The 23,958-nt window shown below is 41.8% G+C and overlaps 1 protein-coding gene across 1 annotated transcript in view; it reads right to left on the bottom strand.

Annotated features, from left to right (window-relative positions):
- Positions 1-222: 222 nt before the first annotated feature.
- The window catches only part of LOC134612365 (BOS complex subunit NCLN-like), a 49,492-nt gene continuing 25,756 nt past the window's right edge, over positions 223-23,958 (bottom strand). The window contains exons 7-15 of the mRNA XM_063456700.1: positions 18,870-18,958; positions 17,777-17,916; positions 16,257-16,438; positions 10,789-10,876; positions 9,100-9,138; positions 7,958-8,121; positions 5,416-5,469; positions 2,892-2,970; positions 223-983 (exon numbers count right to left, since the gene is read on the bottom strand). Of these exons, the coding sequence (XP_063312770.1) occupies positions 924-983; positions 2,892-2,970; positions 5,416-5,469; positions 7,958-8,121; positions 9,100-9,138; positions 10,789-10,876; positions 16,257-16,438; positions 17,777-17,916; positions 18,870-18,958 (895 nt within the window). The 3' untranslated portion in view covers positions 223-923. The remainder of the gene's footprint in view (positions 984-2,891; positions 2,971-5,415; positions 5,470-7,957; positions 8,122-9,099; positions 9,139-10,788; positions 10,877-16,256; positions 16,439-17,776; positions 17,917-18,869; positions 18,959-23,958) is intronic.

Below are 23,958 nucleotides of genomic sequence, written 5' to 3'. Positions count from 1 at the left end.
AAGTAATGAGAATTTCTTAACAGCAAAAGAAAGCTGAACTATAGGTTATCATAGCCTTAATGGTTGCTGAGCATGATGAGAGTTGGTGCTATCTTGTAATACACCCCATCTAAACAGCATCACCAATGTAACACAGCAAACTGGCGTGTTTTAGGGGTTCGAATTGTTATTTGAATCCCCCATGGTATAGTATAGATAGTGAATTACCGATTACTTGGGGGGGGGGGAACACATAACAGCCCCTGTCTTCGTCTCTCTCAGACAGCGATGTGAAACAGAAGGAATTTTATAGCCAAGGACTCCAATTTTTTAACGCACAGTAATGTTTTATTGAAAATCATCAGAATATCCACAACACCTGTAAACCCTGAGAAACTCCAGAGATATTATCTTACAGAGCAATAAAACCCTTTATAGCCGATCTTTCTCCGTATAGAATGGAAACCTTATAATCTTCTGGATTTCTGAGTTTATATCCAGCGCACATTAAAAACGTTGGTGGGAGCACAAAGACGGAGTTCCAGTATCAGCAGCGATAACTAAAAATGGATCGGAATGTTTTTGAAGCAGCAGACGTGCGTTCCAGGTTATCACCAGTGGGCAGACTAGCTCCGACAGTGACAATGTGCTCTCAGTGGTGGAGGAAGTGGCTCTTACTATGGTGACTGTTCCATTCATCTAGTGTGAGATCCAGTAACAGTAATAATATCTGCTTTATGTGCAGACAGGTCAATCACAGAACGTGACCGTAAATGAGCAGGTTTCTGTGTGGCTGCTTGGTTTATTAACCCCTTAAGGACCAAACTTCTGGAATAAAAGGGAATCATGACATGTCACACATGTCATGTGTCCCTAAGGGGTTAAAATAGAAATCTTTTTGTTTTTCTGCAGATTCCCTTATTTTGTACTGATGATCGCATCATTCATTTTTTCTTCTGCTTTCCAATCAGTCTCACAATCCCGTAGTACAAGCGACCAAAATTCTAAAAAAATATAAAAAAGTATATGAAATAATGTGTATAACAAAATGAGTGTATAACAGAGCTCCACAGCAATAATACTCCCAGTAATGTGTATGTGTATAACAGAGCTCCACAGCAATAATACTCCCAGTAATGTGTCTGAGTGTATAACAGAGCTCCACATCAATAATACTCCCAGTAATGTGTCTGAGTGTATAACAGAGCTCCACAGCAATAATACTCCCAGTAATGTGTCTGAGTGTATAACAGAGCTCCACCGCAATAATACTCCCAGTAATGTGTCTGAGTGTATAACAGAGCTCCACAGCAATAACACTCCCAGTAATGTGTCTGAGTGTATAACAGAGCTCCACAGCAATAATACTCCCAGTAATGTGTCTGAGTGTATAACAGAGCTCCACAGCAATAACACTCCCAGTAATGTGTCTGAGTGTATAACAGAGCTCCACAGTAATAATACTCCCAGTAAAGACTCTGGGTGTATAACAGAGCTCCACAGCAATAATACTCCCAGTGATGTGTCTGAGTGTATAACAGAGCTCCACAACAATAATACTCCCAGTAATGTGTCCAAGTGTATAACAGAGCTCCACAGCAATAATACTCCCAGTAATGTGTCTCAGTGTATAACAGAGCCCCACAGCAATAATACTCCCAGTAATGTGACTGAGTGTATAACAGAGCTCCCCAGCAATAATACTCCCAGTAATGTGTCTGAGTGTATAACAGAGCTCCACAGCGATAATACTCCCAGTAATGTGTCTGAGTGTATTGCAGAGCTCCACAGCAATAATACTCCCAGTAATGTGTCTGAGTGTATTGCAGAGCTCCACAGCAATAATACTCCCAGTAATGTGTCTGAGTGTATAACAGAGCTCCACAGCAATAATACTCCCAGTAATGTGTCTGAGTGTATAACAGAGCCCCACAGCAATAACACTCCCAGTAATGTGTCTGAGTGTATAACAGAGCCCACAGCAATAATACTTCCAGTAATGTGTCTGTGTGTATAACAGAGCTCCACAGCAATAATACTCCCAGTAATGTGTCTGAGTGTATAACAGAGCTCCACAGCAATAATACTCCCAGTAATGTGTCTGAGTGTATAACAGAGCCCCACAGCAATAATACTCCCAGTAATGTGTCTGAGTGTATTGCAGGGCTCCACAGCAATAATACTCCCAGTAATGTGTCTGAGTGTATAACAGAGCTCCACAGCAATAATACTCCCAGTAATGTGTCTGAGTGTATAACAGAGCCGAAAAGAGTCGAAATAAGATACCTTGTTCTTCTAAATTACATTTTAGGTCTATAAAGTGTTATCAGTAAGTTACCTAAAATTTGTCCGAACAGTCCCACTCCTGGCCACACCCCACTCACACCCAGAACAGCCCCTGCCCTGACAACACCCCACTCACACTCAGAACACCACTGCCCCTGGTTACACCCCACTCACACTCAGAACAGCCCCTCCCCTGACAACACCTCACTCACACTCAGAACTGCCTCTCCCCTGACCCCACCCTTAAAATTAAACTGTCCTTCTCTTTGTCCATTTGCCTTGTCGGGAGGTGTGCATGTGGCCATAAGCATATATTTCCCAGTTTGGTTACAGCTTCAAAGTACCTATTTGATTTACTGGAAACTGTTTAAATTCTAGAGTAAATAATATTGCCTTGTGCTTCCTAGTCACATATTACAAACTGCAATGTTGTGTTTGAGAAATTCTCATGTTACCGTTTTAACCAGGATTTAGGAAGATGACGTACAGAACATCTACCGCGCATGAAATATCGGCTTTATTCTGGGAACGTTGTGTGTTACTTTGGAAGGAAATATCAAGCCACCCTAAGGAGCCGGGACAGAAAAAGGTTTCTTCTGGTTATTAACACTGCGGTCAGTCCTTACCTGGATGGAGTGATGGATCACACACAGGTATACGGCAACAATGACAGCTACAAATAAATCAAAGACAGCGGGCTTCACCCTGCAATAGGAGAAAATAAACCAGATCATTGACGCATCCACCACAAAACTCCCAAACCTGCTGGAAGGGATGACATTCATTTCATGATATAATTCTAGCTTTTCCTATCTGGGATTTATTCAGTAATTATTTCATAGACTGTGAGCTGGAAGAACTAATGATAGAATCGATATGTTTGACCCCAAGCCGTTCATTGTTCAGTCTGTGAAGAGATGCAGGGTTCAGTATTCAGTCTATGGAGAGCTGCAGGGTTCAGTATTCAGTCTATGGAGAGCTGCAGGGTTCAGTCTATGGAGATCTGCAGGATTCAGTGTTCAGTCTACGGAGAGCTGCAGGGTTCAGTGCTCAGTCTATGGAGAGCTGCAGGGTTCAGTCTATAGAGAGCTGCAGGGTTCAGTGTTCAGTCTATAGAGAGCTGCTGGTTTCAGTATTCAGTCTATGGAGAGCTGCAGGGTTCAGTGCTCAGTCTATGGAGAGCTGCAGGGTTCAGTCTATGGAGAGCTGCAGGGTTCAGTCTACAGAGAGCTACAGGGTTCAGTGCTCAGTCTATGGAGAGCTGTGGGGTTTAGTGCTCAGTCTATGAAGAGCTGCAGTGACCAGTCTATGGAGAGCTGCAGGGTTAAGTGTTCAGTCTATGGAGAGCTGCAGGGGTTAGAGCTCAGTCTACCTGTGTACATTGATGTCCGCAGGAATTATCACATAAGGGGGGTGGGGGTGGGGCATAATTATCACATAAAGCCAGGGTGACCAGATTTAGGAAATAAAAAAACAGGACACCCATTGGGGGGGGCAGGATACGTAAATAGCATTTTCACAACTATGGTCTTAGGAATACATGTTTGTATTCCTGACACTATAGTGTTCCTTTAAACAAATTAAAGGAATATTCTGGTTACCATAACAACTTAATCTAAATGAAAATGCTATGATGCCAGGAGGCCCCTGGGTGCTCTCTTTCCTTTAAGGGGTTAAACCGCTCTCACATGGTTTAACCCCAAAGGCTTCCTCCAGCTCCAGGTCGCTCAGTGGTATTCAGCTTCTGAAACGGAGGGTCAGGAAGTGCAGATTGACGTCAGGCATGGGTGCCGCTGATTGGCTAGAGTGTTCAGCTGAAGCTCTAAGCCATCAATAGTTCCCGGTTCATAATTTTTTTTAACTTTTTTATGAATGGGGTTATAGTGATTTCTTTAGACTGCCAGCTGACCAATCAGCGACACCCCTACCCAATGGCACTCTGTGCTTCCTGACACTCAGTATATAAAAGTGAACACATTAACACTGATTTTTTTTGTTCAGGTGACTATAGTGTCCCTTTAATATAGTTGTTCTGGTGAGAAATCATTGCCATCAGGCATTTTTATGCAAACACTGCCTTTTCAGAGAAAATGCAGTGTTTACATTGTCCCTAGGGACACCTCCAAGTGGCCACTCCTCAGATGGCCACTTGAGGTGCTTCCTGGCTAAGTGCTGCACAGTAAGCAGCCCTGCCTTTCAGCGTCCCCACTCTCTGCATGGGCACGCTGAATTTTCCTCATAGAGATGCATTGATTCAATGCATCTCTAAGAGGAGGTGCTGATTGGTCAAAACGGTGTTTGACTCCGCCCCCTTGCCAATTTTAGCCAATCCAATGCTTTCCCCATGGGAAAGCATTGCGATTGGCAAAAAATAGGCAATTCTGATGATGTCACCAAGGGTGCAGGCAAGCCACCTAAATGGTGGGTTTTGTACTATAGGGTCAGGAATACATGTTTGTGTTCCTGACCCTATAGTGGTCCTTTAATATCCCTTCCTGCTCATTTCTGCTCCTTCTCCTACTTACCTTCCAGCTTATTTGAATCTTCCGGTAAGCTGTCCACCCCAAATGTCTCACTTACCTGATTTAGTCTGCCCCCATCCCTCACTTACCTGATCTGTAGGCTGCCCCCCATACCTCACTTACCTGATCTGTAGGCTGCCCCTCCCCCATCCCTCACTTACCTGATCTGTAGGCTGCCCCTCCCATGCCTCACTTACCTGATCTGTAGGCTGGCCCCCCCATCCCTCACTTACCTGATCTGTAGGCTGCCCCCTCCATGCCTCACTTACCTGATCTGTAGGCTGCCCACCCCCATCCCTCACTTACTTGATCTGTAGGCTGTCTCTGCAGTCTGGGAGTTGCTGGCTGCATGTGCTGCTCCCCTGCAGATTCAGCCAGGAGAGAGAATCAGGGATAAGATGTAGCTTCCTATCCCGGCCTTTCGCCACACACAGCGCCACCTACTGGCCGGCGCCAGTATGGCAGTGTATTCTCAATCTCAAAAGAAAAATACCGGCACAGTTGAAAAATCCAGGAGGGGGTAAGTGCCCCCCCTTGCCCTCCCCTACGGACGCCCATGCCTGTGTACCAGTTTACCTGTATAGTTTGTATTTGCCTGTATGAAGTGTATCTGTCTGTCTTTATGTACCTGTATGATGTCATTGTTTGTTTCAGCTGGTCGTAGAAAATAATCTCAGGATGTCTGAAAGAAAACGTAAATTTAGCTGTACATAGTGCAGATTATTACAGTGACGTTAAAGGTATGAGTCCATTAGACAGAGAACTGTTACTTCTAATAATAATTACAGAACACTCATTTTATACTTTTTTCAGATTTTATTTTTTAATCCCCTACTTTATTTATATTTAATATCTTGTCTGTCTTTCTCTTTCTCTGTCCTCGATTTCTGCCTTCTGTGGGATTGATATTGCTGGTGGAGTGTGGGTAAATTAGCTTAGCAACTGAAATGCATGGTCAACAAAAAATGAGGGAAAATAGAGAAAAAAGGAGAATTAAAAAAAATTGGACATTACTCTCTGTCGATGACGCATTAAAAGAGATTCGGCTTCTGCATCGAAGTTGGGATGAAAGAGACACGTGGACCTGAAGCAAAAGTTCCACCTGGAGTACATTGGGGTGAAACGGTTTGTAAACAGCACCTAGGAGTTCCAGGCACCATAACAACCTCATTAAGATGAAGTAGTAATGGTGCCTGAAGTGTTCAAGAGTAAGTGCCTATAGTGACTGTCAGACATTTTAGTCGCTGTCAGCCTTGGTAGCCGCTATGACAGGTTGGGATTCAGACAAATGTAACCTCTGAAACAGCAATGTTTTACACTGTCCTAAAAATAGACAGCATATATGCACCAAAACCACTTCACTAATATGAAGTGGTCTTGGTGCTAAGATTGGCCATTTCACACATAACACATTAAGGTTTCTATAAAACATTATCAAAACTCACAAGTATTTTCAAGGCAAGGCAGAGGTTTTACACATTGCCTACTGGTATTTTGTGGTAGTCTGGCAAAGTATCACCGCCACGGATGCCCTTTTCCCAATAAAATAATGCCAATAATCCAGGTATTCTGTCGCTGGTGTCGCATAACCCCCTCCCCCCCCCCCCCCCCTCCCCACACACGAGCCAAGGCTTAATGCTGGGAGAAATCTGGTTTATTGGGAGCCACACACAGCTTTTTATGCAAAAGCCCCAACACAGGTTTTCTCACACAGAAAATGTGAGGAAATCCATCCAATGATCCTCTGTGCCTGAGAGATAATTATTGGAATACACTCAGAACAGAAAAATCTAAAATTTCTTAACCACCCCAAAAGTACCCCCCAAATACATGGAAAAGTCACATCCCTGTATCTGGGCGAACAATATATCCAAAAATCACCCAGATCCGTTTGGTAGTTTTGGATCGCCATCGCTTAGAAGTTCTGACCGGTCTGCCACAAGGTTTAATTGTTCAAGGAAAATTGTGGCAAGAGCTGGTCTCTGTTCGTAGGGTTTTTTACGAAAACCATATAAGGTAGATGAAAGCTGGTTCATGTAGAATGCTCCCAGTATTCGGTAGTCTGTAACTCCCGATCGCCGTTTGTATAAGTGAACTGGAACTGGAACTGAAACTGCCGTAGGTCCATAGTGAACGGTGTTCGCGGGAGTGCCTGGCCAAAATAAGTTCCAGGCACTCGACGCCCAAGTCCTGCTGCCAGTGTTCGGGAGACAAAAATGGCTGCCATACATTGTCCCAACCACGTGCGTTTGCATGCACAAAATGGGGCCATCCAGTGGAGCATTCTATTAATGATTTCCTTTGCGGTTTTCGTACAAGATACTCAATATTCCACATTCTAATGGATCTCTGGGGTGGTCTTGGTTCAGGAACCGAACAAAATAAACTAATCAAAATTAAGTACGAATCCAGGTAGGCGAAAGTAGCCGAAAGTGATGGGGTTATTCCTTCACAGAAGTCAAGAAGGATTGTTTTTCCTTTTTTGGAGTAAATAGAAATGGTTACAAATGGGTTTTTGACTTTTTTTTAATCAACGGCATAAAAGAATGGGCTTCTGGTTTCAATTATAAGGAATTTTGTCTTTTTATAAACCTAAACAAAGATGTAACCCATCGGGCAGTTCTTCCATCAGAGTCTTGTATTAATGAAATATACTGTGTTCTACCTGTTTATATCCACGACAGGTTATTTACTAAATTTGAGAATCCAAAGATAATTTAAAGGGAATTCCAAATTTAAGGCCAGAATAGTCACACTGAAAGCAGAGCTGATAAGAGAATGTCTCCAATCAGCTATTTTAACCTTACATTTGTAATTCACTTTGATTTCCCCTTTAGTAAATAACTCTGTTAGTGTTTACAGACAAATATCTCAACAAAAGCACTGACTGTAGGTTAAATACCTCCCTTCTGGCCGAACCCACCATGCTGCGTTTGGAGCAATTAGTGCAAAATCTGGACGTTGTTAAATAGCGGGTCAGGGTTTTGCCATCCAAATGGCTGTGTACACAACCATTAAGACTTAGTGAATAGACCCCACAATCTGGTATCTGGTGTTTAATATGCTGTAATGGGAGATAAAACCACGTTTGATCAATGTCTGCATTTTCTACGCTGACATACAATTAAAGTGGGTCTGCACCAGCTATGATCACAACATAAACGTGTTACCTGTTGTCTGCCTTGAACACATGGCGCCTCACGTCACTCAGGTGGCGCCTGAAGAGTTGCTCCATGGTGGACAGCAATGGGTGGCTTTTTCCGATGAGTTGGGTTGCCCGGGGCTGGGATACCAACCAATCAATGATGGACGTTAGCCGGGGAGCTTGTACTTCCTGTACGTAATGGCATTGTGTTTATTAAAGGAAAAATACACTCCAAACATAAGTTTACCTCCCCAAATATCAGCGCTGCGGTATATGCTGGCGCTATATAAATAATTATTTATGTGATGTACAGTTATAGCTGAGAGCAGTACAATAAAGAAATTAATACGGAAGATGGCAGGAAGCAGCATTACAGTAACAGCAGACCCTAAAATTAGGACATTTTGGGGTTTATGTATAAAAATACTTATTTTCCAGAAAAGTTTTAAAAGTAAAGCCATCGGCAGGAAGAGTCCATAGGTTTTCATGGAAACGTCTCCAATGTTAAATGGAGACTCCAGGCACCCAGACCACTTCTGCTCATTGGAGTGGTCTGGGTGCCAACTCCCACTACCCTTAACCCTGCAAGTGTAATTATTGCAGTTTTTTTAAGCTGCAATAATTACCTTGCAGGGTTAACTCCACCTCTAGTGGCTGTCTATTAGACAGCCACTAGAGGGAACTTCCTGCTTCATAGCACAGGATTTCTGTGCTAGAGCATCGCTGGACGTCCTCACGCTGTGTGAGGACCGCCAGCGTCGCTCTATTCCCCATAGGGAAGCATTGAAATTCATTTTCAATGCTTTCCTATGGGGTGCGCTAATGCGCCTGCGCGGCATTGCCGCGCAGGCGCATTAGGTCTCCTCGGCCGGCGGGCGAGATCAGTCTCGCCCACCAGCCGACGTAAGCAGAAGGAGGAGCGGCGGGGGAGGAGGAAGCAGCGACGTGGGACCTGTCGCTGCCTCAGGTAAGTGACTGAAGGGGTTTTCACCCCTTCAGCAACTGGGGATTAGGGGGTGGGAGGGAGAGGGACCCTCCAGTGCCAGGAAAACGGATCGTTTTCCTGGCACTGGAGTTTCCCTTTAAAACTTCGAGTCACAAATGTTTCAATACATACAATACATGTGCTGCAGAAGAGTTTGAATCGGTTCGTATTGGATAACGTACCAGCTCCCCTTGAAAGATATCCAGTTTGTCTCTGGTCTCCTGAAATGAATACAAGTGCCACATTAATACATGAAGTACATAAAAATGGCCAGCAGGAGGAGCTGTCAGACAAGACATAGAAACATAAAATGTGGCGGCAGATAAGAACCATTCGGCCCATCTAACCTGCCCATTAGTCCCTGGCCTTATCTTATAGTTAGGATAGTATTTAAATGTTTCTATCATATCCCCCTGTCTCGTCTTTCCTCCAAGCTATACATGTTAAGATCCTTTAACCTTTCCTGGTAAGTTTTATCCTGCAATCCATGAACCAGTTTAGTAGCCCTTCTCTGAACTCTCTCTAAGGTATCAATATCCTTCTGGAGATACGGTCTCCAGTACTGCGTACAGTACTCCAAGTGAGGTCTCACCAGTGTTCTGTACAATGGCATGAGCACTTCCCTCTTTCTACTGCTAATACCTCTCCCTATACAACCAAGCATTATGCTAGCATTTCCTGCTGCTCTATTACATTGTCTGCCTACCTTTAAGTCATCAGAAATAATCACCCCTAAATCCCTTTCCTCAGATGTTGAGGTTAGGACTCTATCAAATATTCTGTACTCTGCCCTTGGGTTTTTACGTCCAAGATGCATTATCTTGCACTTATCCACATTAAATGTCAGTTGCCACAACTCTGACCAGTTTTCTAGTTTACCTAAATCATTTGCCATTTGGCTTATCCCTCCTGGAACATCAACCCTGTTACATATCTTAGTATCATCCGCAAAAAGACACACCTTACCATCAAAACCTTCTGCAATATCACTAATAAAAATATTAAAGAGAATGGGTCCAAGTACAGATCCCTGAGGTACCCCACTGGTGACAAGACCAAGCTTCGAATATACTCCATTGACTACAGCCCTCTGTTGCCTGTCACTCAGCCACTGCCTTACCCATTCAACAATATTGGAATCCAAACTTAAAGATTGCAGTTTATTGATAAGCCTTCTATGTGCAACAGTGTCAAAAGCCTTACTGAAATCTAGGTAAGCAATGTCTACTGCACCACCCTGATCTATAATTTTAGTTAAGTAAACCCATGTTGTCTCTGATCTTGAAATCCATGTGTTTTTAGATGTTCAACAATCCTATCCTTTAACATGGTTTCCATCACTTTTTATACACATTGCTGTTTGGACAAATTGAACTGTGACTGAGTTAATTATTGACTAAATTTAATAAAGTGAATGATAATATTTAGATTTAAAAAAATAAATAAATAATAATAATATATATAAATTATTCTTTTTTTCAAAGTCATTATGTTCTGAGTTCAGCTTTTGGTTATTTTCATATAAACGTGAAATCTGCTTTAAATTAAAATGTCCGTATATTTCACACTTTGCGCAGTCAATGGCTGCCAGGGATATTCATTAATGTGTGAATTAGTGCCTAGTGCATCCCTATCAGCCCCTCGGGGCTCTAACGATGGGAGTCCAATAGGAATGTCCTGAGCTCGTCACCGTGCAATCCTTGTGGGAGTGATACTTAGTAACACATTGTCACTGCCTTTATAAAACTAGAATCCCATTAAATCTCACCCTCAGCAGGCTTACTACGTGGAACATTAATTGATACTGTCTATTAATGGATTCATAAAGCGTATAAACAGGACCAACTTTATTCTACATGAGTTTCTGTTACCTTGATTGTTTCTTTATACATAAACATGGCCAGCGCTTGGCTCAGGATCCGTGTGTTCCGAGTCAGCGTCTTTATATCGACTTGGGATCTAGAACGTATAGTCACAGGTTTAACTACAGCAAAGAATTATCTATAATAAACTAGCATAAATATAGCGTTAACTAGCTGTAATAAACTAGCATAAATATAGCGTTAACTAGCTTTTATAAACTAGCATAAATATAGCGTTAACTAGCTTTAATAAACTAGCATAAATATAGCGTTAACTAGCTATAATAAACTAGCATAAATATAGCGTTAACTAGCTGTAATAAACTAGCATAAATATAGCGTTAACTAGCTTTAATAAACTAGCATAAATATAGCGTTAACTAGCTATAATAAACTAGCATAAATATAGCGTTAACTAGCTGTAATAAACTAGCATAAATATAGCGTTAACTAGCTTTAATAAACTAGCATAAATATAGCATTAACTAGCTGTAATAAACTAGCATAAATATAGCGTTAACTAGCTTTAATAAACTAGCATAAATATAGCGTTAACTAGCTTTAATAAACTAGCATAAATATAGCGTTAACTAGCTTTAATAAACTAGCATAAATATAGCGTTAACTAGCTTTAATAAACTAGCATAAATATAACGTTAACTAGCTATAATAAACTAGCATAAATATAGCGTTAACCAGCGTTAATATAACGTTAACTAGCTTTAATAAACTAGCGTAAATATAGCGTTAACCAGCATTAATATAACGTTAACTAGCTTTAATAAACTAGCATAAATATAGCGTTAACTAGCTTTAATAAACTAGCGTAAATATAGCGTTAACTAGCTTTAATAAACTAGCATAAATATAGCGTTAACTAGCTGTAATAAACTAGCATAAATATAGCGTTAACTAGCTGTAATAAACTAGCGTACAGCGTTAACCAGCGTTAATATAACGTTAACTAGCTATAATAAACTAGCGTTAATATAGCATTAACTAGCTATAATAAACTAGCATAAATATAGCGTTAACCAGCGTTAATATAACGTTAACTAGCTATAATAAACTAGCATAAATATAGCGTTAACTAGCTGTAATAAACTAGCGTACAGCGTTAACCAGCGTTAATATAACGTTAACTAGCTATAATAAACTAGCGTTAATATAGCATTAACTAGCTATAATAAACTAGCATAAATATAGCGTTAACTAGCTATAATAAACTAGCATAAATATAGCGTTAACTAGCTTTAATAAACTAGCGTAAATATAGCATTAACTAGCTATAATAAACTAGCATAAATATAGCGTTAACTAGCTATAATAAACTAGCATAAATATAGCGTTAACTAGCTGTAATAAACTAGCATTAATATAGCGTTAACTAGCTATAATAAACTAGCATAAATATAGCGTTAACTAGCTATAATAAACTAGCATAAATATAGCGTTAACTAGCTGTAATAAACTAGCGTACAGCGTTAACCAGCGTTAATATAACGTTAACTAGCTATAATAAACTAGCGTTAATATAGCATTAACTAGCTATAATAAACTAGCGTTAATATAGCATTAACTAGCTATAATAAATACTTACAATAAACTAGCGTAAATACAGCGTTAACTAGCTACAATAAACAAGCTTTAACTAGTGCAAATACAGCGTTAACTAGCTATAATGAACTAGCTTTAACTAGTGCAAATACAGCGTTAATTAGCTATAATGAACTAGCGTTAATATAGCATTAACTAGCTATAATAAACTAGTGTAAATACAGCATTAACTAGCTACAATAAACCAGTGTAAATACAGCATTAACTAGCTGTAATAAACCATCGTAAATATAGTGTTAACTAGCTATAATAAACTAGCATCCCTTATTTTACTAAACAGTACAACCAATTGTTTTAATTGGACATTAACGTAGCTCACAAATCTTTATGATATCCGACCGGCTGATTTGCTCTGAGGATTATTCACAATTTATTGAGTTATTCGACTCCAAGCTAAATGTAACATTTAGTGTATGATTGACAAGTTGCGAATGTAGCTTCTTTTTTCTTTTTTTTTGTGTTTTTTCTCTTCGGGTTTTTATTCACCACAATTCAGAGCTTAGTGGATAATATGAAAACTTAAAGCGACACTGTGTCTCATTAAACTGGTGCTATCATTTCGTTCAGCATTAAACAGTTTTTAATGTTTTTATGTTTTAATGCTAAATGAGAGTCCCCAGAAGCCCCTCCCCTATGTAGTGCTTTGGCTAATGAGGAAGTATTAGCCTGACCTGCAGTTGGCATCTGTGATTGGATGAGAGTGTCAGCTGACTGCTTTTAGCCTATCAGAACTCTATGACTCTGTGAATGGGAATAACTACAAGGAAGTGTGACATCTATGCCTTAGCCACACCTCCAGAATGGGCCGGACTGTGGGTGGCCAGGGAACCATATTTGATCTGCTCTAAAATGGTTTAACATGAATGGAGGGACAGTGCCAGGGGACTCAATGCACCATAACAAATTCAAAGAGATGAAGTGGTTATAGTGACTACAGTGTCCCTTTAATTGTACAGTTCAAAATGGAGAATATTGCATTCTCAAACTCGTCTGTAATGACAGCATGGCTCTGTTTGTTTGCCTAAATTTGGTAAATCAGTTATCAATTCACAGTTTGGTGTTTAGTGAATAAGGCAATGACAAGTTAATACGATTTCAAAAACTAAAGAAATTACTTGTGGAATTAATTGAGTTACTGTTAAAAAGTGATTACATCTACTTGTACTGCACTAAAACTATGGTATCTTAATAAGAAGCCAGTCCTCACGCGTATTTAATTTAACAGATCTTAATTACTGCCCCTGCAATTAGAGTCTATCCCTGTAATTAGCAGAACAGGAGGAACGAACGTTCAGAGACGGTGAATCTCGCACACACATCCACACAAGATGTGTTACTGCAGCCGTTCCAATGGGAAACGAGCAGAAAATAAGGCAGGAGAGTCCTCAGAGCGGGGATGACTACAGACACGTGTGTAATGATCACCGATGGGGTTGTGTGTCGTTCAGAGCAGAATACAAATCCTGGTGAATGATTAGAAAGTCTCTCCCAGTCAATTAAGGGTGGAGTTTAAACGGACACTATAGTCACCCAGGTCACTGCATCTCTATGAAGTGGTTTTGGTGCAGTGGCCCTGTCATTTAACCCTACAATGTGAAGCATTGATGTTTTTCATTATCCACCCCTAGTGACAGTCTTTGTGACAGCCACTGGGGGCACTTTATTTGACATGGAAGCATTAAATTAAATATTGATAGTTGATTGTAGTTAATGTTGGCAGTACAGCAATATATTAAATGGTCACGAGAATAAACATTTATAAAGTGTATAAATGGAGAATATCAACATACTGTCTCAATTAAAGGAGATAAATGAAATGAGTCAGTATAAAGGTAAATTCTGGATAAACCCGCAATAAAATCCCATCCAGCTCTACGCAAAGAACGGAAACATTCTCCCAGTCACTCAACGACTTTTGCCTTAAATTTGAAATTCTCACTTTAGTGAAAACCCGGATTCTGTGGCAGTTTTCACATCACGTTTTATAGAAGGGCTGTTGACTTCTAAATCCCGTCCAGCAATTTCTGGGAAGATTTTAGGTCTCTTTCCAGAAGATAAGACGTTATGGAGATTTATAAATACACCACTAGAATTAAATGTGAAGGGTCCCTCCAGGGTCCCACTATGTGAACATATCCAGCAAATAGGAAAAAACGGAATGCAAACTTTATATTATAACGAGATAAATATATCTTGTGGCAGACCGCCAGTGTATCGCCACCACGGACTGCCTTTCCCAGGGTAAAATAGCTCCAACCAGTTGTGCAAATAATTATAGCCAGTATTGCATTCTGCCCACACATGAGTCGAAACTGCATGCTGGGAGTAGATCTGTTTGTTAAGCACTTTATGCATATAGTAAACTCCTCACTGTACCTGAGAGATAATGGAGTCAGGAAACTTAAAACTTAATTATCTCCCAGGTAAAGAAAAATATAACAAATTCTTAACACCCCAAAGGTACCCCCCAAAATGCATGGAAACCCATCGAGAGTCACATCCCTGGATAGCCCTAAGTGACTAACATATCCAAAAAGCAGTCAGATCGGTTTGGTGGTTTGGGATTGCCACTGGGGTAAACTTTTGATCGTCCGGCCACGAGATAGAAGCCCAAAATATTTTTAGATAATTAGTGGCAACGGCCAGTATCACTTTGAGGATTCCTATACGAAAACCACACACAATATCCGAATGGTTTCAATTGTCGAATGCTCCCCCCAGTCGGCAGTTCATATCTCCCAAACTCCGCTCGTATGGTTGGTTGGGAACTTGAACGGAGTGCCTAGCTGAAATCAGTTCCAGGCACTCAACGACCAGGTAACGCTGCCTGCGTCAGGAGACAAAATGGCTGCCATCCATTCTGTCGACCATGTGCGTTTGGTTGCACGGAATGGCGGCCACCCAAGAGGGCATTCATTAGTTGTCTCCCTTGTGGTTTCGCACTTGTTAACGGAGGGTTCTAACGTTGAGTTGGGGTGGTCCTCGTTCGGTTACCGAAGCAGAAGGGAATTAGAAGGGAATTGTATAGTTCGAAAAGGGAATAGTATGAGTGATGGGGTATTCCTTCACATATCTCTTTTACAAATGTCTTTTTTTTCCTGTGTTTGAGGCCCACTCTAACTTCTTTACATGGGTCGTACAGCTGCAGGGGAACAAGGCATCCCCAGTATCCAAGACAGCCCATTACTTGTTATAGCGGCTGTCACTGAATTTCCAACCCAGTCAAGAGATATACCAAGACAAAGTATTAACTAGTTTATCTCTTTATTTCTCTAAGAAAGTGAAATCTGATAGCTGTCACCAGAGAGTGCTGCAGGAAATTGACTGTATCTACGGAGGGTCTGACGGATCCCCCATAGACCTTAATGCTGTCCTCTTGCGCATACTAAAGCTCCAGGAGTTGAAGAGAAAGATGGTGGCGCCCACGAGGGACAGGTTCAGGTGAGTAATCTAACCTTTACCTGCCCTCCTCTCCCCCCGGCCACCAAAGTCCCCAGACGGTGACAGTGCCGCTTTAAGGGGTATTTCCTGGTTATTGCTCTACAAACCAAACAGACATAAGTGGAATCAAATTTACAGACTGTCTGCTAGATACCCCTCAGTTTACTGATAGTAAATTTATAAGCATAGCTTTTATCTAAGCTGGTACAGAGTAAATGGAAAGAGAATAATTTCTAATAAAATTATGCTTTGCATCTGCACATCGCAGTAAGAGACATTTCTTCTTGCAGTAAGACATCCCTGAGAGCCCAGTGACTTTGTGAATTTATTACTCTCTGTAAGTGTGCGGCAATAAGGTACAGAACACATGGTTCTTCAATAAATCTGAAAAGCTGATTGGTGTATTTGGATTGGATTACCTGGTGTCCAATATGGTGTTTTTCAAACCACGTTTGTGGCTGTCCAGGTGAGAGATGGTGAATGATGGCACTCTGCGCAGACTGAACTGCTCATGTTCCCACGCCAGAAGCGAATCTCCCAAATTAATTTTTTTGTGTATTAGTGAAAAGTTAACACCAAAGAACAGAGGAGAACCGATTACCTTTAAAGACATAAACCATGTTTACAATGTGTCATATGCCATGTATGAGCTGGCCTCGTATTAAAAATAAACCAAACAACTTAACATTAGTCAATTTTGGCAAAACTCTTCATAGTTTGCATCCGGAATCTATGAGTCTAGAACCTCGGTTATTATCTATTCTAGATTGTTATAGTTTCCTCTGAATGTCCTTCTCTGGCAACCTGATATACAGCTTATCTATTTTACTTTCTCATACTTTAATGCATATACATTTTAAAGCGACACTGTCATGCCGAACCTACCTTTCCCCAATCGATTCCTCTTCTCTCCCTCTCCTCGGGATCTGTTCTTCATTTCTTCCTGTCTGCTCTAGTTTTCAACATAAGACAAAGTAGGGACTATTTTTCTTATGGAGGTTTCCTACGCTTGACCAGCGGAGGAGTGAAATTTTCCCACAATACTCACCTTTCCTCCGTGATCTTGCGAAGCTTCCTGTCAGTATTCCCGAACGTCCTGTCATTTTGGACAGAACGCCTGCAAAACTACCGAATTTCGTCCTAACAGAATGAGAAAAGTTTCTCCATTCGTGTTAGGACACAATTCGGGACTTTGTTTGGATCAGAGTTTAATTCGAATGAATAAAATTCCGATCCGATTCGTGTCGCGGCTGCATCTTGCAGCCACTTAGTAGATAACTTCCTAATTCCCACGGTATTAATGAGCCATCTACCAAAAGGCTGACCTAAATTGTTTTTTCAGCCAAGTTTACTAATACTAAGTAAATATTACTTAGTATTAGTAAATTCTGCCCCTGCTCACTGTTGTAAAAAGAAAGCCTCTTAGTGTCCCTCCCCCCGTGCCAGCCGTATTAAACAGAAGGGGGCACCTTGCAACCCCCCTGGCCCTAAATGAAAATGGGGAGGGCTATTGTCCTCCCCCCAGTCTCCCACCCATGAGCGGCGGGTAGAGGTCCTAAATGAAAAGGGGGGAGGACCTATTGTCCTCCCCTCCAACCCCCACCCATGAGCGCCGGTAGCTCCCTCCTTGTAATAAACCAAATGAACGAACAAAGAGGTCTTCGTTCATTCGTTGAAATTTCTATTCATTTATTCGTCTTTGTGATGAATGAATGAATAGATGAAATTTCTGTTCACAATCCGAATTGTTTAACTGGGCATGCACGGGAATTTCACAGCACTATCTAGTGTGGGCAGATGACGTGTCCCACAGACCTGCCCGTTCCTCTGGGTCCAGGGGGCAGTACGTGGGCCCCTGTAACATACAGAGTGAAGTGAAAGCTACTGTCTGAATATTGGATGAATATTAGATGATATTTGAGAAGAATACAAACTGTACCGATTGCAGCTCTTGGACGAATTCCCACTGGGCTGAGCCTTCTGGAGGAGGTTTGGAAACGTGGAGATAAAGAGTGTTACCGCTAGCCAACGTGTCCAGACACAATACAAAGGCCACGTTTTCATGGAGGATGCTGGTCTCTGAAAGGAAGACGGGCAGGATCGAAAGGATTATACATTGAACTGCGCCTGACTTTGATAAATTATGTATTGTGTAAAGATTGTGTGACTATGTAAAATCACATTAAAAGAAGTTTAAATGGTCAATAACGATTCTTCAATACTCTATTGATTTGATTGGTCTAAGTCACAATAACTACTGATCTGACGAAAGAGTCACAGCTGTTTTAGAGTTAGGACTAAGTGCCCGTCTACCCAGCCTGCCCTGCCCAGCCCATGGAGATGCAGAATTGCTGTCCTTACAGGTACCCACTCCCCTCGCACTGTTTAACCGGCTCTGTAACGTCCTCCGTAGAGATTATTAATGAGGTTATTACCTTTCTGTCACACAGAAGCCAGAACTGCTATAAATGAATAATGATTTGATTCGTTATTATTCTACGAACGAATATATTTAATTTAAAGTAATATTAGCAGCTGTGTCTGTATCGAATCATGTTCTCGACTTTCACTCAGAGATCCTTTCAGTGTGGACTGATAACATTTTACAGACTGTACAGGACATTTTAATTTATCATTAAGGAAGCGTCAAGATTTCTGATCATTAACACAGTATGGGACCTAAACAGCCCTATATAGGCTTATGGATTTAACGCAGCCTTATATAGCCCAGGGCCTGAGTGAGAGGCTACAGCACTGTCAGAGTCATTTACAGTCTTATATAGCCCAGGGTCTGTGTGAGAGACTACAGCCGTATATAGCCCTACACAGAAAACGCAGTGAACGCGCAAGGCCCTTGTGATGTCGGAGGGAGTGTGAAATCCGCACTGAGAGCTTCACCCAGCACTGGGTTCCAAGGAAGCAAAACTTTATTTTCCAGCTTTTACTGCAAATTGGGGGGGAGGGGGGGGGGGGGGGGACTTCGCCATAGTGTTATTACACAGGACAGGTCCTCCCCTGGATGTAACACCTACCAGAATGGTCCAGGTGTTCCTCAATCCAGTGCTTGCTTCCCTGATAGTTAAACTTCCCTCCGCCAGTGAGCGCAAACAGCAGGTTGTACCTTAAGCCAGAGACAATACAAGGATATTATAGGATATCAGCACAGATATTACTGATATTAACCATGATAGAGGGATCCCAGGAGCCATGAGCGGATCGTCTGTCATAGTCATGTTTTTATATATAACGACTACAGAAAAATAGATCAGAGAAACCTTGTTGGACCTTTCTGCCACATTTTAGCTCTGAACTGATTAATTATTTTTTTTTAAATATCCTTTTTCTAGCACTATAAACCATGTTTTATGCATACCTCCCAAACGTCCCTGTTTAGCAGGGACAGTCCCTATTATGGACCCAAATCCCTCTGTCCCTCTTTTCTATCCAAATTAGTCTCTTTTGCAGGAGCTCCATATTGTTGGTGTGTCTGAGTGTATAACAGAGCTCCACAGCAATAATACTCCCAGTAATGTGTCTGAGTGTATAACAGAGCTCCACAGCAATAATACTCCCAGTAATGTGTCTGTGTGTATAACAGAGCTCCACAGTAATAATACTCCCAGTAATGTGACTGAGTGTATAACAGAGCTCCACAGCAATAATACTCCCAGTAATGTGTCTGAGTGTATAACAGAGCTCCACAGTAATAATACTCCCAGTAATGTGACTGAGTGTATGACAGAGCTCCACAGCAATAATACTCCCAGTAATGTGTCTGAGTGTATAACAGAGCTCCACAGCAATAATACTCCCAGTAATGTGTCTGAGTGTATAACAGAGCTCCACAGCAATAATACTCCCAGTAATGTGTCTGAGTGTATAACAGAGCCCCACAGCAATAATACTCCCAGTAATGTGTCTGAGTGTATAACAGAGCTCACCAGCAATAATACTCCCAGTAATGTGTCTGAGTGTATAACAGAGCTCCACAGTAATAATACTCCCAGTAATGTGTCTGAGTGTATAACAGAGCTCCACAGCAATAATACTCCCAGTAATGTGTCTGAGTGTATAACAGAGCCCCACAGCAATAATATTCCCAGTAATGTGTCTGAGTGTATAACAGAGCTCACCAGCAATAATACTCCCAGTAATGTGTCTGAGTGTATACCAGAGCTCCACAGTAATAATACTCCCAGTAATGTGTCTGAGTGTATAACAGAGCTCCACAGTAATAATACTCCCAGTAATGTGTCTGAGTGTATAACAGAGCTCCACAGCAATAATACCCCCAGCAATGTGTCTGAGTGTATAACAGAGCACCACAGCGATAATACTCCCAGTAATGTGTCTGAGTGTATAACAGAGCTCCACAGCAATAATACTCCCAGTAATGTGTCTGAGTGTATAACAGAGCCCCACAGCAATAATACTCCCAGTAATGTGTCTGAGTGTATAACAGAGCTCCACAGCAATAATACTCCCAGTAATGTGTCTGAGTGTATAACAGAGCTCACCAGCAATAATACTCCCAGTAATGTGTCTGAGTGTATAACAGAGCTCCACAGCGATAATACTCCCAGTAATGTGTCTGAGTGTATAACAGAGCTCCACAGCAATAATACTCCCAGTAATGTGTCTGAGGGTATAACAGAGCTCCACAGCAATAACACTCCCAGTAATGTGTCTGAGTGTATAACAGAGCTCACCAGCAATAATACTCCCAGTAATGTGTCTGAGTGTATAACAGAGCCCCATAGCAATAATACTCCCAGTAATGTGTCTGACTGTATAACAGAGATCCACAGCGATAATACTCCCAGTAATGTGTCTGAGTGTATAACAGAGCCCCACAGCAATAATACTCCCAGTAATGTGTCTGATTGTATAACAGAGCTCCACAGCAATAATACTCCCAGTAATGTGTCTGAGTGTATAACAGAGCTCCACAGTAATAATACTCCCAGTAATGTGTCTGAGGTATAACAGAGCTCCACAGCAATAATACTCCCAGTAATGTGACTGAGTATATAACAGAGCTCCACAGCAATAATACTCCCAGTAATGTGTCTGAGTGTATAACAGAGCTCCACAGCAATAATACTCCCAGTAATGTGTCTGAGTGTATAACAGAGCTCACCAGCAATAATACTCCCAGTAATGTGTCTGAGGTATAACAGAGCTCCACAGCAATAATACTCCCAGTAATGTGACTGAGTATATAACAGAGCTCCACAGCAATAATACTCCCAGTAATGTGTCTGAGTGTATAACAGAACTCCACAGCAATAATACTCCCAGTAATGTGTCTGAGTGTATTACAGAGCTCCACAGCAATAATACTCCCAGTAATGTGTCTGGGTGTATAACAGAGCTACACAGCAATAATACTCCCAGTAATGTGTCTGAGTGTATAACAGAGCTCCACAGCAATAATACTCCCAGTAATGTGTCTGAGTGTATAACAGAGCTCCACAGTAATAATACTCCCAGTAATGTGTCTGAGTGTATAACAGAGCTCCACAGTAATAATACTCCCAGTAATGTGTCTGAGTGTATAACAGAGCTCCACAGCAATAATACTCCCAGTAATGTGTCTGAGTGTATAACAGAGCTCCACAGCAATAATACTCCCAGTAATGTGTCTGAGTGTATAACAGAGCCCCACAGCAATAATACTCCCAGTAATGTGTCTGAATGTATAACAGGGCTCCACAGCAATAATACTCCCAGTAATGTGTCTGAGTGTATAACAGAGCTCCACAGTAATAATACTCCCAGTAATGTGTCTGAGTGTATAACAGAGCTCACCAGCAATAATACTCCCAGTAATGTGTCTGAGTGTATAACAGAGCTCCACAGTAATAATACTCCCAGTAATGTGTCTGAGTGTATAACAGAGCTCCACAGTAATAATACTCCCAGTAATGTGTCTGAGTGTATAACAGAGCCCCACAGCAATAATACTCCCAGTAATGTGTCTGAATGTATAACAGAGCTCCACAGCAATAATACTCCCAGTAATGTGTCTGTGTATAGCAGAGCTCCACAGTAATAATACTCCCAGTAATGTGTCTGAGTGTATAACAGAGCTCACCAGCAATAATACTCCCAGTAATGTGTCTGAGTGTATAACAGAGCCCCACAGCAATAATACTCCCAGTAATGAGTCTGAATGTATAACAGAGCTCCACAGCAATAATACTCCCAGTAATGTGTCTGAGTGTATAACAGAGCTCCACAGCAATAATACTCCCAGTAATGTGTCTGACTGTATAACAGGGCTCCACAGCAATAATACTCCCAGTAATGTGTCTGAGTGTATAACAGAGCTCCACAGCGATAATACTCCTAGTAATGTGTCTGAGTGTATAACAGAGCCCCACAGCAATAATACTCCCAGTAATGAGTCTGAATGTATAACAGAGCTCCACAGCAATAATACTCCCAGTAATGTGTCTGAGTGTATAACAGAGCTCCACAGCAATAATACTCCCAGTAATGTGTCTGAGTGTATAACAGGGCTCCACAGTAATAATACTCCCAGTAATGTGTCTGAGTGTATAACAGAGCTCCACAGCGATAATACTCCTAGTAATGTGTCTGAGTGTATAACAGAGCTCCACAGCAATAATACTCCCAGTAATGTGTCTGAGTGTATAAAAGAGCTCCACAGTAATAATACTCCCAGTAATGTGTCTGAGTGTATAACAGAGCCCCACAGCAATAATACTCCCAGTAATGTGTCTGAGTGTATAACAGAGCCCCACAGCAATAATACTCCCAGTAATGTGTCTGAGTGTATAACAGAGCACCACAGTAATAATACTCCCAGTAATGTGTCTGAGTGTATAACAGAGCTCCACAGCAATAATACTCCCAGTAATGTGTCTGAGTGTATAACAGAGCCCCACAGCAATAATACTCCCAGTAATGTGTCTGTGTGTATAACAGAGCCCCACAGCAATAATACTCCCAGTAATGTGTCTGAGTGTATAACAGAGCTCCACAGCAATAATACTCCCAGTAATGTGTCTGAGTGTATAACAGAGCTCCACAGCAATAATACTCCCAGTAATGTGTCTGAGTGTATAACAGAGCTCCACAGTAATAATACTCCCAGTAATGTGTCTGAGTGTATAACAGAGCCCCACAGCAACAATACTCCCAGTAATGTGTCTGAGTGTATAACAGAGCTCCACAGCAATAATACTCCCAATAATGTGTCTGAGTGTATAACAGAGCTCCGCAGCAATAATACTCCCAGTAATTTGTCTGAGTGTATAACAGAGCTCCCCAGCAATAATACTCCCAGTAATGTGTCTGAGTGTATAACAGAGCTCCACAGTAATAATACTCCCAGTAATGTGTCTGAGTGTATAACAGAGCCCCACAGCAATAATACTCCCAGTAATGTGTCTGAGTGTCAGTGGCGGATCCAGGGGGGGGGGCAACGGGGCAACTGCCCCCCCCCCCCCCCCCCCCGAGATTCTCCCCTGCCGGCTAATGCAGGGCTGGCATTGCCCAAGTGCCAGCCCTGCAATGTGCCTGCGGACCGGAGGGGAGATCAGAGCTCTCCCTCCCCGGTCCGCAGGCACATTGCTGACAGCCGGCAGGGGAGGGAGTGAGAGAGGACCTGGGAGCTCTTACCTGCAGCTCCTCCGGGTCCTCCTCTCGCGAGATTTGGAGCGTTGCCGCGGTAACCACGGCAAGGCTCCAAATCTCGCGAGAGTGAACTCTAGCCCTGTAGCTGGGCTAGAGTTCATCTCACCACCACTGGGACCACTAGGGAATCCCCACCGGACCACCAGGGACTAAGAAATGTCCCCCCTCCTCCCAGTAAAGGTAAGAAGGGAGGGGGGACATGAATATATTATTTTTAATTAATATTTTTTTTTTTTAAATCCTCCTTACCCTCCTTACCCCCCATACACACACTGCCCCATAAACACTGCCCCCCATACATACACTACATTTACTGCCCCCCATACATACACTACAAACACTGCCCCCATACATACACTACACACACTGGCCCACAAACACTGCCCCACATACATTGCCCCCATACACACACTACACACACAGCCTCATAAACACTGCCCCATACACACACTACAC

The sequence above is a fragment of the Pelobates fuscus genome, chromosome 5 (assembly GCF_036172605.1).
Source record: "Pelobates fuscus isolate aPelFus1 chromosome 5, aPelFus1.pri, whole genome shotgun sequence".
Lineage (NCBI taxonomy): Eukaryota > Metazoa > Chordata > Amphibia > Anura > Pelobatidae > Pelobates > Pelobates fuscus.
The sequence above is the reverse complement of the archived record's forward strand: the minus strand, read 5'-3'. Positions and strand labels throughout refer to the sequence as shown.